The sequence below is a fragment of the Dermochelys coriacea genome, chromosome 11 (assembly GCF_009764565.3).
Source record: "Dermochelys coriacea isolate rDerCor1 chromosome 11, rDerCor1.pri.v4, whole genome shotgun sequence".
Classification (NCBI taxonomy): domain Eukaryota; kingdom Metazoa; phylum Chordata; order Testudines; family Dermochelyidae; genus Dermochelys; species Dermochelys coriacea.
Window position 1 is genome coordinate 37,123,208 of NC_050078.2, and position 17,784 is coordinate 37,140,991.

Below are 17,784 nucleotides of genomic sequence, written 5' to 3' on the forward strand. Positions count from 1 at the left end.
AAACTGCTGAATTGGAATTAATTTGCAAACTGAATACAATTAACTTAGGCTTGAATAAAGACTGGGAGTGGATGTGTCATTACACAAAGTAAAACTATTTCCCCATGTTTATTTCCCCCCCCTACTGTTCCTCACACATTCTTGTCAACTGCTGGAAATGGCCCATCTTGATTATCACTACAAAAGGTTTTTTCCCCCTGCTCTCCTGCTGGTAATAGCTCATCTTACCTGATCACTCTTGTTACAGTGTGTATGGTAACATCCATTGTTTCGTGTTCTCTGTGTATATAAATCTCCCCACTCTATTTTCCACTGCATGCATCCGATGAAGTGAGCTGTAGCTCACGAAAGTTTATGCTCAAATAAATTTTAGTCTCTAAGGTGCCACAAGTACTCCTTTTCTTTTTGCAGATACAGACTAACACGTCTGCTACTCTGAAACCTTACATTGTCCTATTTGCTCTTGCTGGAAGCATTTTTCTGATTAGAACTGCCTGAATGTATTAGGTCCAGAGGGCCAGGATTAGATATATGGCCCCCAATAACATTGAGTGAAACATCTTCCCAGTGACACGTATTATGCCTGTCACCGCTCAGCAGTGCAAAGCATTTTAGGGACATACTCTTCTGGGGCAGTTAGTTGGCTTTCCCACTGGTGAAGGGCTGGCTACCACAATAGGGCCAGACAACATGCAGAAGCAGTACAAGATGATCAGAGTTTGCAGGAGAGAAGGGACCCCACGCTCCGTTCTGAGATAACCGAAGTTTGGCTACTTAAAAGAAATATTTGTAGTCTAAGAAAACAGCTTTCAAATAAAAATGGATACATTTTACTAACAAATTATAAACATTAAATATTTTCAATAAAAGCTAATTTTATTATTCTTAGTCTCCTATAAAAGTTTATTACCATGTATGCTTATCAAAAGCTATGCTTTAAAGTAAAAACTGGAAGCGATTCCATGACTTGATGTTGTTGTAAATGATGCTCCATGTAACTCGCAAGTTGCTTATCAGTTTGCAATACCATGAAACAAAGCTAAGAATGAAAGTAAATAGCTAATGAAAAATAACTTTTCTAGCAGCATGATCAGTCAGTCTGATTATTTTCTTATTAGTTGTTGCGGGCTTTATTGACATAAAAGACATTTTATAAAATTCACCACTGCCACCCAAAACGGGCTTCCCCAAAACCAGTGGGAGTGAGTATTAAGGGAATCCCATCAACCTTCATCTTCTGCAGGCCAATGGAACACTAGTGAAAGAACAGTTACAGCCTGCTTTCCTAACAAGTATTCACTATATTAGCCAGACATGCAATCCTTCTCATTAGCTGCCTAATCATGATGGTGCCTACCAAGAACAAGTGCCTGTCCAGTTTCTAAGCACAAAAACTATTTAAAACAGTTTAGTAATGTAACTGTATTTCAATCTATATTGTGTGTGCGTGCATGCACGCACGCACGCACACACGCCCCCCCCCCGTATCTAGAACACCCACACACTCTATATGAAAAGTGCATTAAGGTTGCAAAATCAAGCACTCAAAAGCTAGGAAATGGCAGAAATGAGATTGTCTGTGCAACTTTAATTCAGTCCCTTTGTGTATTTGCCTGATAATACAGCCCTTGATTACATACTATTTTTCACAGGACCCCGCCTCATGCAGTGCACAGCATAGACTGCTCTAGGGATGAATCAGGATTGTGTAGTGAAGGAAGCTGTTGGCTGTAGGGCAATTTCATTTGTTGCAAAGTTCCTATATGATGTTAGGCAAGTCATTTAAATGAAACTCTTTACCGGTGGTCATTAATTGTGTGTTCCTCATTTTCTGGGTGCCTGACTCGAGACCTGTGGTCTGATTTACAGAAGTGATATTCACTCACAGCTGCAACGGAAGTCAATGGAAGCTGTGCATTGAACACATCTATCTATCTAGGTGGGCAAACTTTTTGGCCCGAGGGCCACATCTCGTTGAGGAAATTGCATGCAGGGCCATGAATGTAGGGCTGGGGCAGGGGTGCTGGAGGGGCTCAGGGCAAGGGGTTGGGGCAGAGGAGTGGTGCGGGGTGTATAAGGGGCTCAGGGAAGGGGGCTGGGGTGCAGGAGGGAGTGCGACAGAGGGTTGGGGTGTAAGCAGGTGCAGCTGGGGGCTTAGGGCAGGGAGTTGGGGTGCGGGGTGCAGGCTCCGGCCTGGCGCCGCTTACCTGAAGCGGCTCAGGGGTGGCAGTGGTGTGCATTGGAGCCAGGCAAGCTCCCTGCCTGTCTGCCCTGGCCCCGCCCTATTCCTGGAAGGGGCCGGCACCACATTCCTGCGGCCCCTGGGGGAGTGGAAGCAGAGTGCTCCATGCACTGCCCTTGCCTGTGGATACCTCCCCCAAAGCTCCCATTGATGCGGTTCCCACAGTTCCCCCCCAACCACTCCCCATTTTCACTGGCTCTCAGGCCTAATCTCCTCTCACTGCCCAGGCTCCTCATTCACCTCAGTGTTCCCCCACTCCTTGTCACAGTCTCTGCTCAGAAAGTGCCACTCTCTTCCGGGCTCATCATCCAATCTCAGTCCCCCTTTACCCTCCCTGGGCTTCCAGTTCTATCTTCCACTCCAACACTCATTTCCACTTTTTCCCTCACCAGGCTTTATCCCAATCTCCTCCCTGACACCTACCCAAAGTCTGCCACTTGTCCCCTCTTCATTTGAATCAAGCAGTTTCTTCCTCCAGACTGTCTGGGTCCACCATGGGGACCATTGAAAGCACAGGACAGACTGGCCCCCTGTTCCAAGTTCAGTTTCGAGACCACCCACAATGTTTGCACCTGCAATTGCAGGGAAAGTCCTGATCAGTACTGGTTGGAGCAAGCTTAGTGCAGATGGACTCTTTGGGGAAGATATCTCAGCCTTGGTCTATACTAGGAGTTGAGGTCAAATTTAGCAACGTTAAATTGATTTAACCCTGCACTCGTCCACGCGATGACGCCCCCCCCCCCCTTTTTTTTTTTTAAACTTAAAGGGCTCTTAAAATCGATTTCCTTACTCCACCCCCGACAAGGGGATTAGCGCTGAAATCAGCCTTGCTGGGTCGAATTTGGGGTACTGTGGACACAATTTGACAGTAATGGCCTCCAGCGGCTATCCCAGAGTGCTCTATTGTGACCGCTCTGGAAAGTGCTCTCAATTCAGATGCACTGACCAGGTAGACAGGAAAAGGCCCATGAACTTTGGATTTTGATTTCCTGTTTGGCCAGCGTGGCAAGCTGCAAGTGAGTGCAGAGCTCATCAGCAGAGGTGACCATGCTGGAGTCCCAGAATTGCAAAAGAGCTCCAGCATGGACTGAATGGGAGGTATGGGATCTGATCGCTGTACGGGGAGAGGAATCCGTGCTATCGGAACTACGTTCCAGTTTTCAAAATGCCAAAACATTTGTCAAAATCTGCCAAGGCATGAAGGACAAAGGCCATAACAGGGACCCGAAGCAGTGCCGTGTGAAACTTAAGGAGCTGAGGCAAGCCTACCAGAAAACCAGAGGCAAACGGCCGCTCCGGGTCAGAGCCCCAAACATGCCGCTTCTATGATGAGCAGCATGCCATTTTAGGGGGTTCAGCCACCACTACCCCAGCCGTGTTGTTTGACTCCTTCAATGGAGAGGGAGACAACACAGAAGCAGATTTTGGGGATGATGATGACGAGGTTGTAGATAGCTTACAGCAAGCAAGCGGAGAAACCGGTTTTCCCAACAGCCAGGAACTGTTTCTCACCCTGGACCTGAAGCCAGTACCCCCCGAACCCACCCAAGGCTGCCTCCCGGACCCGCCAGGCAAAGACGGAACCTCTGGTGAGTGTACCTTTTAAAATACTATACATGGTTTAAAAAGCAAGCATGTTTAATGATTAATTTGCCCTGGCATTCGCAGCTCTCCTGGATGTACTCCCAAAGCCTTTGCAAAAGGTTTCTGGGGAGGGCAGCCTTATTCCGTCCACCATGGTAGGATACTTTACCACTCCAGGCCAGTAGCACGTACTCGGGAATCACTGCAGAACAAAGCATTGCAGTGTATGTTTGCTGGCATTCAAACAACTTCCGTTCTTTATCTCTGTGTTATCCTCAGGAGAGTGATATCATTCATGGTCACCTGGTTGAAATAGGGTGCTTTTCTTAAGGGGACATTCAGAGGTGCCCGTTCCTGCTGGGCTGTTTCCCTGTAGCTGAACAGAAATGTTCCCTGCTGTTAGCCACGGGGAGGGCGGAGGGATGAGGGGCTAGCCACACAGTGGGGGGAGGCAAAATGCAACCTTGGAACGAAAGCACATGTGCTATGTAATGTTAAAAGCAAGGTTTACCATGAAAGATTGTACCCATTGTTCTATAAAATGTGTCTTTTTAAATACCACTGTCCCTTTTTTTTCCTCCACCAGCTGCATGTGTTTCAAGCATCACAGGATCTTCTCATTCCCAGAGGTTAGTGAAGATCAGAAGGCGAAAAAAACGTACTCGCGATGAAATGTTCTCTGAGCTCGTGCTGTCCTCCCACACTGTCAGAGTACAGACGAATGTGTGGAGGCAGACAATGTCAGAATGCAGGAAAGCACAAAATGACCAGGAGGAGAGGTGGCGGGCTGAAGAGAGGTTTGTAGCTGAAAGGTGGCGGCAGGATGATGAGAGGAGACAGGATTCAATGCTGAGGCTGCTGGAGGAGCAAACTAATATGCTCCAGCATATGGTTGAGCTGCAGGAAAGGCAGAAGGAGCACAGACCGCCGCTACAGCCCGTGTAACCAACCGCCCTCCTACCCAAGTTTCATAGCCTCCTCACCCAGACACCCAAGAACACGGTGGGGGGGCCTCTGGACACCCAGCCACTCCACCCCAGAGGATTGCCCAAGCAACAGAAGGCTGGCATTCAATAAGTTTTAGTTTTAAACTTTTAAAGTGCTGTGTGGCCTTGTCCTTCCCTCCTCCACCACCCCTCCTGGTGCTTCTCTCCTCCACCACGCCTCCTGGGTTACCTTGGTAGTTATCCCCCTATTTGTGTGATGAATTAATAAAGAAGGCATGAATGTGAAGCAACAATTACTTTATTGCCTCTGCAAGCGGCGATCGAAGGGAGGAGGGGAGGGTGGTTAGTTTACAAGGAAGTAGAGTGAACCAAGGGGCAGCGGGTTTCATCAAGGAGAAACAAACAGAACTTTCACACCGTAGCCTGGCCAGTCATGAAACTGGTTTTCAAAGCTTCTCTGATATGCACCGCGCCTTCCTGTGTTCTTCTAACCGCCCTGGTGTCTGGCAGTGCGTAACCAGTGGCCAGGTGATTTGCCTCAACCTCCCAGCCCGCCATAAACGTCTCCCCCTTACTCTCACAGATAGATATTGTGGAGCGCACAGCAAGCAGTAATAATAGTGGGAATATTGGTTTCGCTGAAATCTAATTGAGCCAGTAAACTGCACCAACGTGCTTTTAAACATCCAAATGCACATTCTACCACCATTCTGTACTTGCTCAGCCTGTAGTTGAACAGCTCCTGACTACTCTCCAGGCAGCCTGTGTATGGCTTCATGAGCCATGGCATTAAAGGATAGGCTGGGTCCCCAAGGATAACTTTAGGCATTTCAACATCCCCAACGGTTATTTTCTGGTCTGGGAAGAAAGTACCTTCCTGCAGCTTTTGAAACAGACCAGAGTTCCTGAAGGTGCGAGCGTCATGTACCTTTCCCGGCCATCCCACGTTGATGTTGGTGAAACGTCCCTTGTGATCCACCAGTGCTTGCAGCACTATTGAAAAGTACCCCTTGCGATTTACGTACTCGCTGGCTTGGTGCACAAGATAGGGATATGGGTTCCGTCTATAGCCCCACCACAGTTAGGGAGTCCCATTGCAGCGAAGCCATCCACTATGACCTGTATATTTCCCAGGTTCACTACCCTTGATATCAGCAGATCTTTGATTGCATTGGCTACTTGCATCACAGCAGCCTCCACAATAGATTTGCCCACTCCAAATTGATTCCGACTGACCGGTGGCTGTCTGGTGTTGCAAGCTTCCACAGGACTATTGCCACTCGCTTCTCAACTGTGAGGGCTGCTCTCATCTTGGTATTCTTGTGCCTCAGGGCAGGGGAAAGCAAGTCACAAAGTTCCATGAAAGTGCCCTTACGCATGCGAAAGTTTCACAGCCACTGGGAATCATCCCAGACCTCTAACACTATGCGGTCCCATCAGTCTGTGCTTGTTTCCTGAGCCCAGAATCGGCGTTCCACTGCATGAACCTGCCCCATTAGCACCATGATGCCCGCATTGCCAGGGCACGTGTTTTGAGAGAAGTCTGTCTCCATGTCTGCATCACTCTCGTCACTGCACTGACGTCGCCTACTCGCCTGGTTTCGCTTTGCCAGATTCTGGTGCTGCATATACTGCTGGATAATCCGTGTGGTGTTTAATGTACTCCTAATTGCCAAAGTGATCTGAGCGGGCTCCATGCTTGCTGTGGTATGGCATCTGCACAGAAAAAAGGCGCGGAACGATTGTCTGCCGTTGCTCTGACGGAGAAAGGGGAGACTGACGACATGGCTTACAGGGAATTAAAAATCAACAAAGGGGATAGCTTTGCGAGAAACAGAATGGCCCCCTCAAGGATAGAACTCAAAACCTCAAGGATAGAACTCAAATCTGGGTTTAGCAGGCTGTTGATTTCACGGAGGGAAGGAGGAGAAAATGAATACAAAATAAAACTGGTCTATTTCTTGTTTTGATTCACTTCATCTATCTTTATACATCTTGCTGGCAGCAGACTGTGCAGTATGACCACTAGCCATCATCATTTCCTGGGTGCTCAGCAGAAGACAGTGCAGTATGACTTCTGGCCATCATCTTCTGCTGGCTGCAGATTAAAAAAAGACAGTGAACTGCCAGTAGGACTGAATCGCCATGATACGAAACTTAAAAGGAAAATGACTTGGCTGAGTCACTCCCATGTTTGCCCAGGCGCCCTTGACCTCATCGAGGTTGGTTAAAAGAGCACCCTGGACTATGTTGACGACGGCTGCCAGTTATACTGCACTGTCTGCTGCCAAAAGGCAATAAACTGTTGCTGTGTAGCAATGCAGTCTGCCAGCACCCAGGAGACGTACGATGACTGTTAGTTGAGCGGGCTCCAGGCTTGCCGTGGTATGGCATCTGCACAGGTAACTCAAGAAAAAAGGGGCAAAACAATTCATAGAATCATAGAATCATAGAATATCAGGGTTGGAAGGGACCCCAGAAGGTCATCTAGTCCAACCCCCTGCTCAAAGCAGGACCAAGTCCCAGTTAAATCATCCCAGCCAGGGCTTTGTCAAGCCTGACCTTAAAAACCTCTAAGGAAGGAGATTCTACCACCTCCCTAGGTAACGCATTCCAGTGTTTCACCACCCTCTTAGTGAAAAAGTTTTTCCTAATATCCAATCTAAACCTCCCCCATTGCAACTTGAGACCATTACTCCTCGTTCTGTCATCTGCTACCATTGAGAACAGTCTAGAGCCATCCTCTTTGAAACCCCCTTTCAGGTAGTTGAAAGCAGCTATCAAATCCCCCCTCATTCTTCTCTTCTGCAGACTAAACAATCCCAGCTCCCTCAGCCTCTCCTCATAAGTCATGTGCTCTAGACCCCTAATCATTTTTGTTGCCCTTCGTTGTACTCTTTCCAATTTATCCACATCCTTCCTGTAGTGTGGGGCCCAAAACTGGACACAGTACTCCAGATGAGGCCTCACCAGTGTCGAATAGAGGGGAACGATCACGTCCCTCGATCTGCTCGCTATGCCCCTACTTATACAACCCAAAATGCCATTGGCCTTCTTGGCAACAAGGGCACACTGCTGACTCATATCCAGCTTCTCGTCCACTGTCACCCCTAGGTCCTTTTCCGCAGAACTGCTGCCGAGCCATTCGGTCCCTAGTCTGTAGCGGTGCATTGGATTCTTCCATCCTAAGTGCAGGACCCTGCATTTATCCTTATTGAACCTCATTAGATTTCTTTTGGCCCAATCCTCCAATTTGTCTAGGTCCTTCTGTATCCTATCCCTCCCCTCCAGCGTATCTACCACTCCTCCCAGTTTAGTATCATCCGCAAATTTGCTGAGAGTGCAATCCACACCATCCTCCAGATCATTTATGAAGATATTGAACAAAACGGGCCCCAGGACCGACCCCTGGGGCACTCCACTTGACACCGGCTGCCAACTAGACATGGAGCCATTGATCACTACCCGTTGAGCCCGACAATCTAGCCAGCTTTCTACCCACCTTATAGTGCATTCATCCAGCCCATACTTCCTTAACTTGCTGACAAGAATGCTGTGGGAGACCGTGTCAAAAGCTTTGCTAAAGTCAAGAAACAATACATCCACTGCTTTCCCTTCATCCACAGAACCAGTAATCTCATCATAAAAGGCGATTAGATTAGTCAGGCATGACCTTCCCTTGGTGAATCCATGCTGACTGTTCCTGATCACTTTCCTCTCCTCTAAGTGCTTCAGGATTGATTCTTTGAGGACCTGCTCCATGATTTTTCCAGGGACTGAGGTGAGGCTGACCGGCCTGTAGTTCCCAGGATCCTCCTTCTTCCCTTTTTTAAAGATGGGCACTACATTAGCCTTTTTCCAGTCATCCGGGACTTCCCCCGTTCGCCACGAGTTTTCAAAGATAATGGCCAAGGGCTCTGCAATCACAGCCGCCAATTCCTTCAGCACTCTCGGATGCAATTCGTCCGGCCCCATGGACTTGTGCACGTCCAGCTTTTCTAAATAGTCCCTAACCACCTCTATCTCTACAGAGGGCTGGCCATCTCTTCCCCATTTTGTGTTGCCCAGCACAGCAGTCTGGGAGCTGACCTTGTTAGTGAAAACAGAGGCAAAAAAAGCATTGAGTACATTAGCTTTTTCCACATCCTCTGTCACTAGCTTGCCTCCCTCATTCAGTAAGGGGCCCACACTTTCCTTGGCTTTCTTCTTGTTGCCAACATACCTGAAGAAACCCTTCTTGTTACTCTTGACATCTCTTGCTAGCTGCAGCTCCAGGTGCGATTTGGCCCTCCTGATATCTTTCCTACATGCCCAAGCAATATTTTTATACTCTTCCCTGGTCATATGTCCAACCTTCCACTTCTTGTAAGCTTCTTTTTTATGTTTAAGATCCGCTAGGATTTCACCATTAAGCCAAGCTGGTCGCCTGCCATATTTACTATTCTTTGTCTGCCCTTGCTTTCACAGAGGGAGGGAGGAAAGGGGGGCCTGACAATATGTACCCAGAACCACCCGTGACAATGTTTTAGCCCAATCGGGCACTGGGATTTCTACCCAGAATTCAAATGGGCGGCGGAGACTGCCGGAACTGTGGGATCGCTACCCACAGTGCAATGCTCCGGAAGTCAATGGTTGCCTCAGTACTGTGGACACGCTCCGCTGACTACATGCACTTCGAGCATTTGTGTGGGGACACAAACAATCGACTGTATAAAAATGAATTTCTACAAAACCAACTTCTATAAATTCGACCTAATTTTGTACTGTAGACATACGCTAAGGAACTACAACTGAGCACAGAATCATAGAAATGTAGGGCTATAAGAGACCTTAAGAGGTCATCCTGTCCAGCCACCTGTGCTGAGGCAAGATTAAGCATACCTAGACTATCTCTGACAGTTATTTGTCTAACCGGCTCTTTAGCAATGGAGATTCCAGTCTCTCTACATAACCCATTCCAATGCTTAATTATCCTTATTGTTACTTAATATCTAACACAAATCTCCCTTGCAGCAAATTAAGCCGATTGCTTCTTGTCTTACCTCTGATGGACATGGAGAACTGATTACCATTCACCTTTAGTACTGCTGTTCTTGTGTTCTGTTCTCTTTAGAACAACACTGTACGTCTTTCAAGACTATTATGCCCTCCCTTAGTCTTCTCTTTTTTAGACTACTATGCCCAATTCTTTCAACCTTCCCTGAAAGGCCACGGTTTTCTAAACCTTTATTTTTGTTGCTTTCCTCTGGACACTCTCCAGTTTGTCCATATCTTTCCAGTTTTGTGCACCACAATTTCAGACACAGTACTCCAGCTGAGACTTCACCAGTACTGAGTAGAGTGGAACAATTACCCCGTGTGTCTTACATATAACATATAAGACATCACAGAACGATATTTGTCTTTTCTGCAACACCACCACATTGCAGACACTCAGATACTAAGGTCAGCAGGGACCATTCTGATCATCTAGTCCGACCTCCTGCACAGCGCAGGCCACAGAATCTCACCCACCCACTCCTATGAAAAACCTCACCTATGTCTGAGCTATTGAAGTCCTTAAATCATGGTTCAAAGACTTCAAGGAGCAGAGAAGCCTCCCTCAAGTCACCCATGCCCCATGCTACAGAGGAAGGCGAAAAACCTCCAGGGCCTCTCCAATCTGCCCTGGAGGAAAATTCCTTCCCAACCCCAAATATGGCGATCAGCTAAACCCTGAGCATATGGCAAGATTCACCAGCCAGATACTACAGAAAATTCTTTCCTGGGTAACTCAGATCCCATCCATCTAATATCCCATCTCAGGGGATTAGTCCTATTTACCCTGAATATTTAAAGATCAATTACTTACCAAAATCCCATTATCCCATCATACCATCTCCTCCATAAACTTATCGAGTAGAATCTTAAAACCAGACAGATCTTTTGCCCCCACTGCTTCTCTTGGAAGGCTATTCAAATCACTCAAATTTGTGATCCACCCCAGATCCCTTTTTGCAGTACTGCTGCCTATCCAGTTATTCCCCCATCTTGTATTTATGTATTTGATTTTTCCTTCTTAAGTTTTATATTTTGCACTGGTCTTCACTGAATTTCATCTTGATTTCAGATCAATTCTCTAATTTATTAAGCTAGTTTATTTTATTTAAATTTTAATACAGTCTTCTAAAGTGTTTGCATCCTCTCAGCAGCAAATTTGTAAATGTTCTCTCTACTTCATCATTAAAGTTGTTGATGAAAATACTTAATAGTTTTGACCTCAGGACAGACTGCTGCCGGTCCCCATTTTGTAAGTCCTCCCAGGCTGACACTGCAGGCAACTACTCTGTATGGTTCTTCAACCAGTGACTCCCCATTTAACAATTTTATTTAGACCATACTTCCCTAGTTTGCTTACAAGACTCATGTGGGAGTGTGTTCAAAACCTTACTGAAGTCAAGATACATAATGTCTACTGCTTCCCCGCTATTAACTAGTCCAGTTAACCTATCGAAGAAGGAAATGAGATTGATTTAGCATGATTTGTTCTTGACAAATCAGCGTTGGCCATTACTTACCCCTCATTATCCTCTAGCATGTGTGAACTGCTATTTTTCAAAGGTTTATAAGTAGGCCAAATTTTGGTGGATTTTCATGGGCACAACAAAAGGCACATCCCTGACACAAAGGCCATTCCCCGCCAAATTTCAAGTCTCTGCTCACAGGAATGCTAGAGCTTTTCAAAGAAAGGCTGCTGCCAGGATTATTTAACATGGGCAAAACAATGTATTTTCCCCTAGCCTCATTCCTGAAAAAATTCCTAAACTGCTTTGGCTAAAATTTTCCAGAATTTTTTTTTTTAACCTGAGACAAACACCTGCTATGAAAAATTGCAGCCAGAATGGTTAAATAGTTTGGCAAAATTGTAAATAACTGAAAATAGGATCTTCTAATGGGAAGTTTCAGGCAACCTGAATATGTAGTGCTACCAGCCCTGCCTGTAATAAAACTGACAAAATACAGAAAGACAGGAATCTCCATATTAAACATATAAAGCAGAGCATGCTCATGATTAGCAACAATTCTGAAAATAAGCAAGCTTTTTGGAAGTCTCATTTTGAATGGTTTATAAAAGATGTATTGCCCTGCCACTAAACTGAGTATTTTCTGTAAAGTAGTTACAGAATTCTATTTAATGTCCTAATTATCCATTTAGCATGCTAATTATTTACACTAGGGACAAGACAATGCAGATACCTGTATTATATTCAACTTCATCTTAACTATTCAAAACTGTTTTAGATTCAACTTTCTACGTCTAATGAGGAAATGGTTTCAATTTTATAACCTACAAGACCAACCTGAGATCATCTGGAAAACTGGAACACAAAATAGTCCAAGATTTCTCTTACGAAGAAGTCTGTGGTCTATAAGTGGTTCTTGAATTGTATTTTTTAAATAAATATATATAAAAAAGCCCTTGATTCTATGGAAAACTTCTAGCTTTGGAAACATATGTTGGGCTCTCTTTGACTTTGTAACTTAACACAGAATATGGTCTGCGGTCTAAACCAAATCTACATGTTTTAAATGGACACAAACCCATGTTGCATGACAAAGTGTTTACATAGGCTCTCTCATTCAAAATGTACATACATCATTCATTTCCAATTGTAAAAAGCAATCCTAAAAATCTGTTCACCAAAATAATGTATTTTGTCAGTCTAGTCAAGTTTGTAACTCAGAATGCTTGTGGAAATTATTATTATTTCCATAAACATACAAGTGATTTAAAAAAATCTCAAACCAAAAAACTTTAGCAACCATTTTTATCTGCACAGTACAATTCCTGCAGGCCTTCTTCATTGCACATGGATTGGAGACCAATGTGGGAATGGGCATCTCTTCCTTGTGCTCTGGTGCTGGAGACCTGGAATGCAATCTTTTTGTATCCTTCCAGTTTACTTTCCCCTCCCTTCCATTATTCAGAACCTTATTTATCTATCTATCTAAATATTTCAGATGTACAAAGATGTTTAAAGAAAATAATTTGATATGATCTGTATTTGTCACCTCTACACAGAGCTATAAAACTTTATCAACCCAGCTACTATAGAATCTCAGCAGCAGCACATGACATCCCCCTCCCCACCACACTGTTCCAGGATCTGCTCAGTTTACCTACTGGTTTTCAGAGTGAAAGGCATTAGATTTAGACCAGCCAGTGCTGTTACTGTGACTGCAGGAGAACTAATAGAATCTACAGAGTATGGGAGTGACAGTTGGAGCAGGCAGTTAATTTTAGGTTAGATAGACAGATTGACCTGAGCTAAAATGCTCTGTATATATGTTAACTATGTATCTAACAAAGACTGTGAAATTACTAGAAATGAATTATTATGACTAGTAGATTACTTGCATATAAAAACAAATACACAGCCTACTTGAAAGACCACCTCTGACCCAATGTCATCCTGTCACAACTGTAATCAGAGGAAGCTCTCATGCTTAACCCATTAGGTGTAAAAGAGGGAGCTCAACTGGCAGGACATTTTTGGTTAGAGGAACATTATCAGTTCCAGAACTAAACTAAGCTTCCAAGCACAGCAGGAGATTTGACAGGAGATCGAAACGCAAGTTCTGCTTCGATGACTCTAGAAACATGAGGGTGTAATGTCTTGCTATTCAGCAGATGATATCTGAAAGATACCTAAAAGCAGCTACATGAACCTGCAGGATGCTGAGGCTGAGCCCTGGGGTGTGGTCTCTGCAGGGGAAAAAGCCTCTTAAAATTTGCCTCATCTGAAGGAAGGTGAAATGTATATAAGTAGAAAGGAAAAGAAAGCTCTCAACCACCAAGGAGAAACAAAATAATGGGAAATATTAAGCAGGAGAGCTAGAGCTGCTGACTTCCTACCATCTGAGCAGAGTTTCTGGCAGCTTGCCAGGTCAGAAATCCCATGTGCCCAATAAAATCATCAGAAGCATCAGAATCCAGAGAAAAGCAACTCCTCAGTGCAAGACGGGTGAAAGAATCAGAAAAACTAAAAATTTATGTAGATTAGTTTGTAAAATAGGGCTTATAAAACATGTTCTGTTAACATATAAAATTGTATACGCAGCTACAAATAATGCATTAAAAAATGGGGAAAATGTCCACAATTTATATTTGTCTGCAATTTTCATTAGCCCCGAATCAGATTCATAATGAGATGCATTCTTGACATTCCATAGACACCTTCAGCACATAGTGCCTCACCACAGCTTAAACTTGCATAAATTACTGACAGCTCATTAGGTAGCATCTGCAGATGCATTCATTTCCTGTTCTCAAGGGTAAATGGAAAGAGCAAAAGACTAGCCAAGTTCATTTCCCCCCACATAAGAAAAATCAATTTTGAAATAAAATATATTTTCATAGACAAATTTAAAAATAAAAGCATAGAGATAAGTATATGGAAGATTATTCTTTACTATTCTGTCACTTACCCTGTTATGATGAAGACACCGTTTTAATAGTTCACCTGCCATATCATATTTTGCAGATTGAATATAAATATCAGCAAGAAGGAGCCAACTTTTTTCAAACTCCTCTGCATCTATGGGATTCCAGTTCATTTTTGAAATGCGTTTCAACTGATTTCTGGCTCGTGGAGTTTGTTTTAAAATCATGTAGGCTGTGGCCATTCCCAAAAGTGCTGGGATATGATCCTTCTGCAATAAAACATTTTAAGAACAAAATTAAGTTTTCTAAATTATATTGTTACCGAGCAGCTACAGAAAGATAAAACTAGAAGCTAAGATCCAAACCAAATGTCAGTGAAATGCCAATGAAAATACATAAAAGCATCCAATTTTGAAATGTTAAGTTAATTTTGGACTTGGAATGAATTTAGAATTGGTGTGTTATTATTGGTCATGCAGTTTTAAAAACACTGGGAATTAGATTACATGAAAGCTACATCTACACTATGAGCTGGGGTGCAATTCCCAGCTCACGTATGCATACTCATGTGCTCACTGAACTATTGAACTAAGAACAGTAGCATAACCATAATGGCACACGCAGCAGCAGTATGGGCTAGCCGCCTGAGTATGTACCCACTGCGTTTATACTCAGGGAGGCTAGCCCATGCTGCCGCTGCCTGCCCTACTGTAGGTTCACTACTATTTTTAGCATGCTAGCTCAGATGAGAGATAGCGCAAATATGTGTATGTGAACTGGGAATCATATCCCAAGCTCATTATCTAGACTTAGACGACGTTACTAAGCAAAAAAACAATTTCATTTTAAGAAGCATGGTAAGCCTAGTTATCAATTTCTTAATAAATATGCAAATTCAACCACAAATGTATTTCTCAACAAGAGAGAATGCTTCTTCAAGCATGTTTTGTTGCTAAATTTTCAAAAATCATTCTCTACCTAGTAGGGAACAAATATAATTCTCAGACCTGATAATATTAAGTATCTTATAATATTTCTTAACTTAAACTCAAGAAAAACTATAAAAAAAAAAGTACTTTTTTGTGGAGGAAGGGGAGGGTGGCGGGAGAAAAATCACCAACCTCAGTAACAACAACTTCAGTGAAAGTATTTAGTGCTTGTTCAACATTTGATTTCTGTTTGGTTGCCATTAGGCAATAGTTTTCCATGATACGAAGCTGAACGTGACCCTGAATGGTCTGGGGCTTGAGTTCCTTCAAAAGTTTTTCTGCTGTTCTTACAGCCAGCTGCACAGACTCCTGCTTCTCTGTGGAATTACTATACATTAGAAAGAAAGAGTTTACAAAACACCCAATTGTTGTTATGCAATACTACTATTAAATAAGCTACAAGCTGTAACTGATAACATACTAAAGTTGTTACACTGTTACATACAATAGTTACCTTTATATGACTATTCTATATTGGTTCTCTTCTGTACTGAAAGTTATTCTAAATTATAGGCAAAGGCATCCTACAAATGCCTAGGATTCCAGAACAGAATTCCCTTAATCGTCTTGCTGCAATTTGGTAGCTTTCTTATTTTAATGCGCCACACTGAGGCTCTCTCTCTCATTGTCTATTCAAATTTAGACTAGGATCCCAAAGTGTTATCAAGAAAAAAAAGTATTTATTTTTAAACTCACCCTATGTCACCATCCAGATTTTCAAACACTTCACCACCTACAGTTTCATTATCTGGGTTCAAACAAATTTCGATCATGTTATAAACTGCATTCTGTCCCCAGTCACTGTCTTTCCGGGCTCTATTAAAATGTCGAAGTGCATCATTTGGTTCGCCAGTATACCTAGACAAGTTATGAAAAATACTTTCAGTTTGGACAAGAAGCTAAATAAAATAAAGAAGAAAAATGTAGCCCTAAAAATACACTAGGTACATAATTTTTTATTGTGTACATATTGTAAAAATTAGTTCTGAGAATGCAATTTCTACTTGCATTGAAACAGCAAAAAATTCCACATGAAATAGCATCAGATACAGTAGTGAAAGGAGTATTAGAGACAGATATATTAGCTACATTTTCTAGAAATGACACATGCAAAGTGTTTTTCAGAAAAGAAAAGGAAACCTCTCCTAAAATCCCAGTAACTGAATCTAGACTTCCTAGTCAAGTAGCTACCAATGTCATAATAAGAAGTTCAGAGTTGTAATGAATTTCAAAGAAATATCTTTTCATGTATAATATAGTTACCCAGTAAGTGTTATTTTAATCAGTTATAACTATACCTACCAAAGATACAGTCCTTTGCAATAATGAAAACCCGGCTCGAGTTTTGCTCTGGAGGAATGTTTCTCAGCCATTATAAGAAATCTTGGAACTTCTTCTAGCTTCCCAGCTCTTCTTAACAGATCAATTAAACGGGACAGAGTTGTGTAATTATCTAAATACACACATATATTTAGAACATTTTTAAAGTAAGTTACATTTGCTGGACAGATTAGAAATAAAGTAAATCCCTCTTTTAATTCGTGCTACAAATTAAACTAGAGTACATGAACTATTTAAAATAAAAAAAAAAAACTTTTGTACCTGTATGTATTATATTTACAATGCATTTTAAAAAGATCTAATGGTCAGATTACAGTAGGTATGGGCCCAACTGAAGGGCATTTTAAAAAAATCAAATATCATTTGCTACATATATTCTTAACTTTTTTCAAACATATTCCCAATAGCAAACTTTACAATCTCTCCAGTATCACTAAAACTTCCAGTTTTATATGTAACTATTCATATTTTGCATATAAACAAACAAACTTTACAGGACACTCCAGTTACTTATGTTAGCCTTGAAATCCTATTTCTGTTTGTGTACACACAAACTTTGGCTGTGTATTTGAAACAAAAAAAGTTAAATAATTCTGTAACTATATTAGGTCCTGTATGAAATATGCACATTTCATCTAGAGATAATCATTTCTTAAGCTTCATAGAAAAGATGCTTTAAATATTTGTGTCTATGATATCCATTAGAACTAGTGATGGCTCGTGTTTGACATGCATGTATCAGAAAGAAATTGAAATATCATTACTGAATACACACCTGGTTTGCGTTCTAAGAGCTGCTGGAAATGAAAAACAGCTTGTTCATAGTCCTGCTTCCTGAACATGAGGTCAGCCATCATCTACACGATCAAAACATTAATATAAAAAAAAAAAGTTACGAGGTATGGAATGGGGGTTTGATTAATCCCCAAATCTACTGAAATGAAAATGTAAACAAGAGAATGAAAACAATGAAATCTAATTTTCTATAAAAGGGTTCTGAAATGAAATATTTTTAGAATTATCTCAAAGTTTCCAAAATAAGGATAATTAATATTTGTTTGGGAATATACTGAAATTTACATTAACAATTTAAAGAGAACTTGTTTACTTCTGTTTATACCATGAATTCCTGCCCCAATGCTATGCGTTCTTCCTTGTTAATCTCAAAATATTAAACAAAAAAAGCCATATGTTAAGAGCAAGAAATACTTTTTTTTCAGTTATGTATTCTATTATTTTTCAATTACATATTAACAG

At 42.4% G+C, this 17,784-nt stretch overlaps 1 protein-coding gene and 1 long non-coding RNA gene across 10 annotated transcripts in view; one reads left to right on the forward strand and one right to left on the reverse strand.

The window, feature by feature from the left end:
* TTC21B (tetratricopeptide repeat domain 21B) overlaps nucleotides 1-17,784 on the reverse strand; it is a 93,362-nt gene that overhangs the window by 12,822 nt on the left and 62,756 nt on the right. For 8 of the 9 annotated variants that reach the window (XM_043505230.1, XM_038421122.2, XM_043505229.1 and 5 more), the window contains 5 exons: nucleotides 17,303-17,384; nucleotides 16,489-16,639; nucleotides 15,883-16,044; nucleotides 15,319-15,514; nucleotides 14,242-14,466 (listed from right to left, as the gene is read on the reverse strand). In XM_043505230.1, the coding sequence (XP_043361165.1) occupies nucleotides 14,242-14,466; nucleotides 15,319-15,514; nucleotides 15,883-16,044; nucleotides 16,489-16,639; nucleotides 17,303-17,384 (816 nt within the window). Of the gene's footprint in view, nucleotides 1-14,241; nucleotides 14,467-15,318; nucleotides 15,515-15,882; nucleotides 16,045-16,488; nucleotides 16,640-17,302; nucleotides 17,385-17,784 lie in introns of those variants that run through there. The other variant, XM_043505233.1, reaches the window with a different exon arrangement.
* Nucleotides 3,769-4,472, forward strand: LOC122458103. Its single transcript, XR_006277974.1, has 2 exons — nucleotides 3,769-3,831; nucleotides 4,413-4,472. It is a non-coding gene; the product is annotated as an uncharacterized LOC122458103 (long non-coding RNA).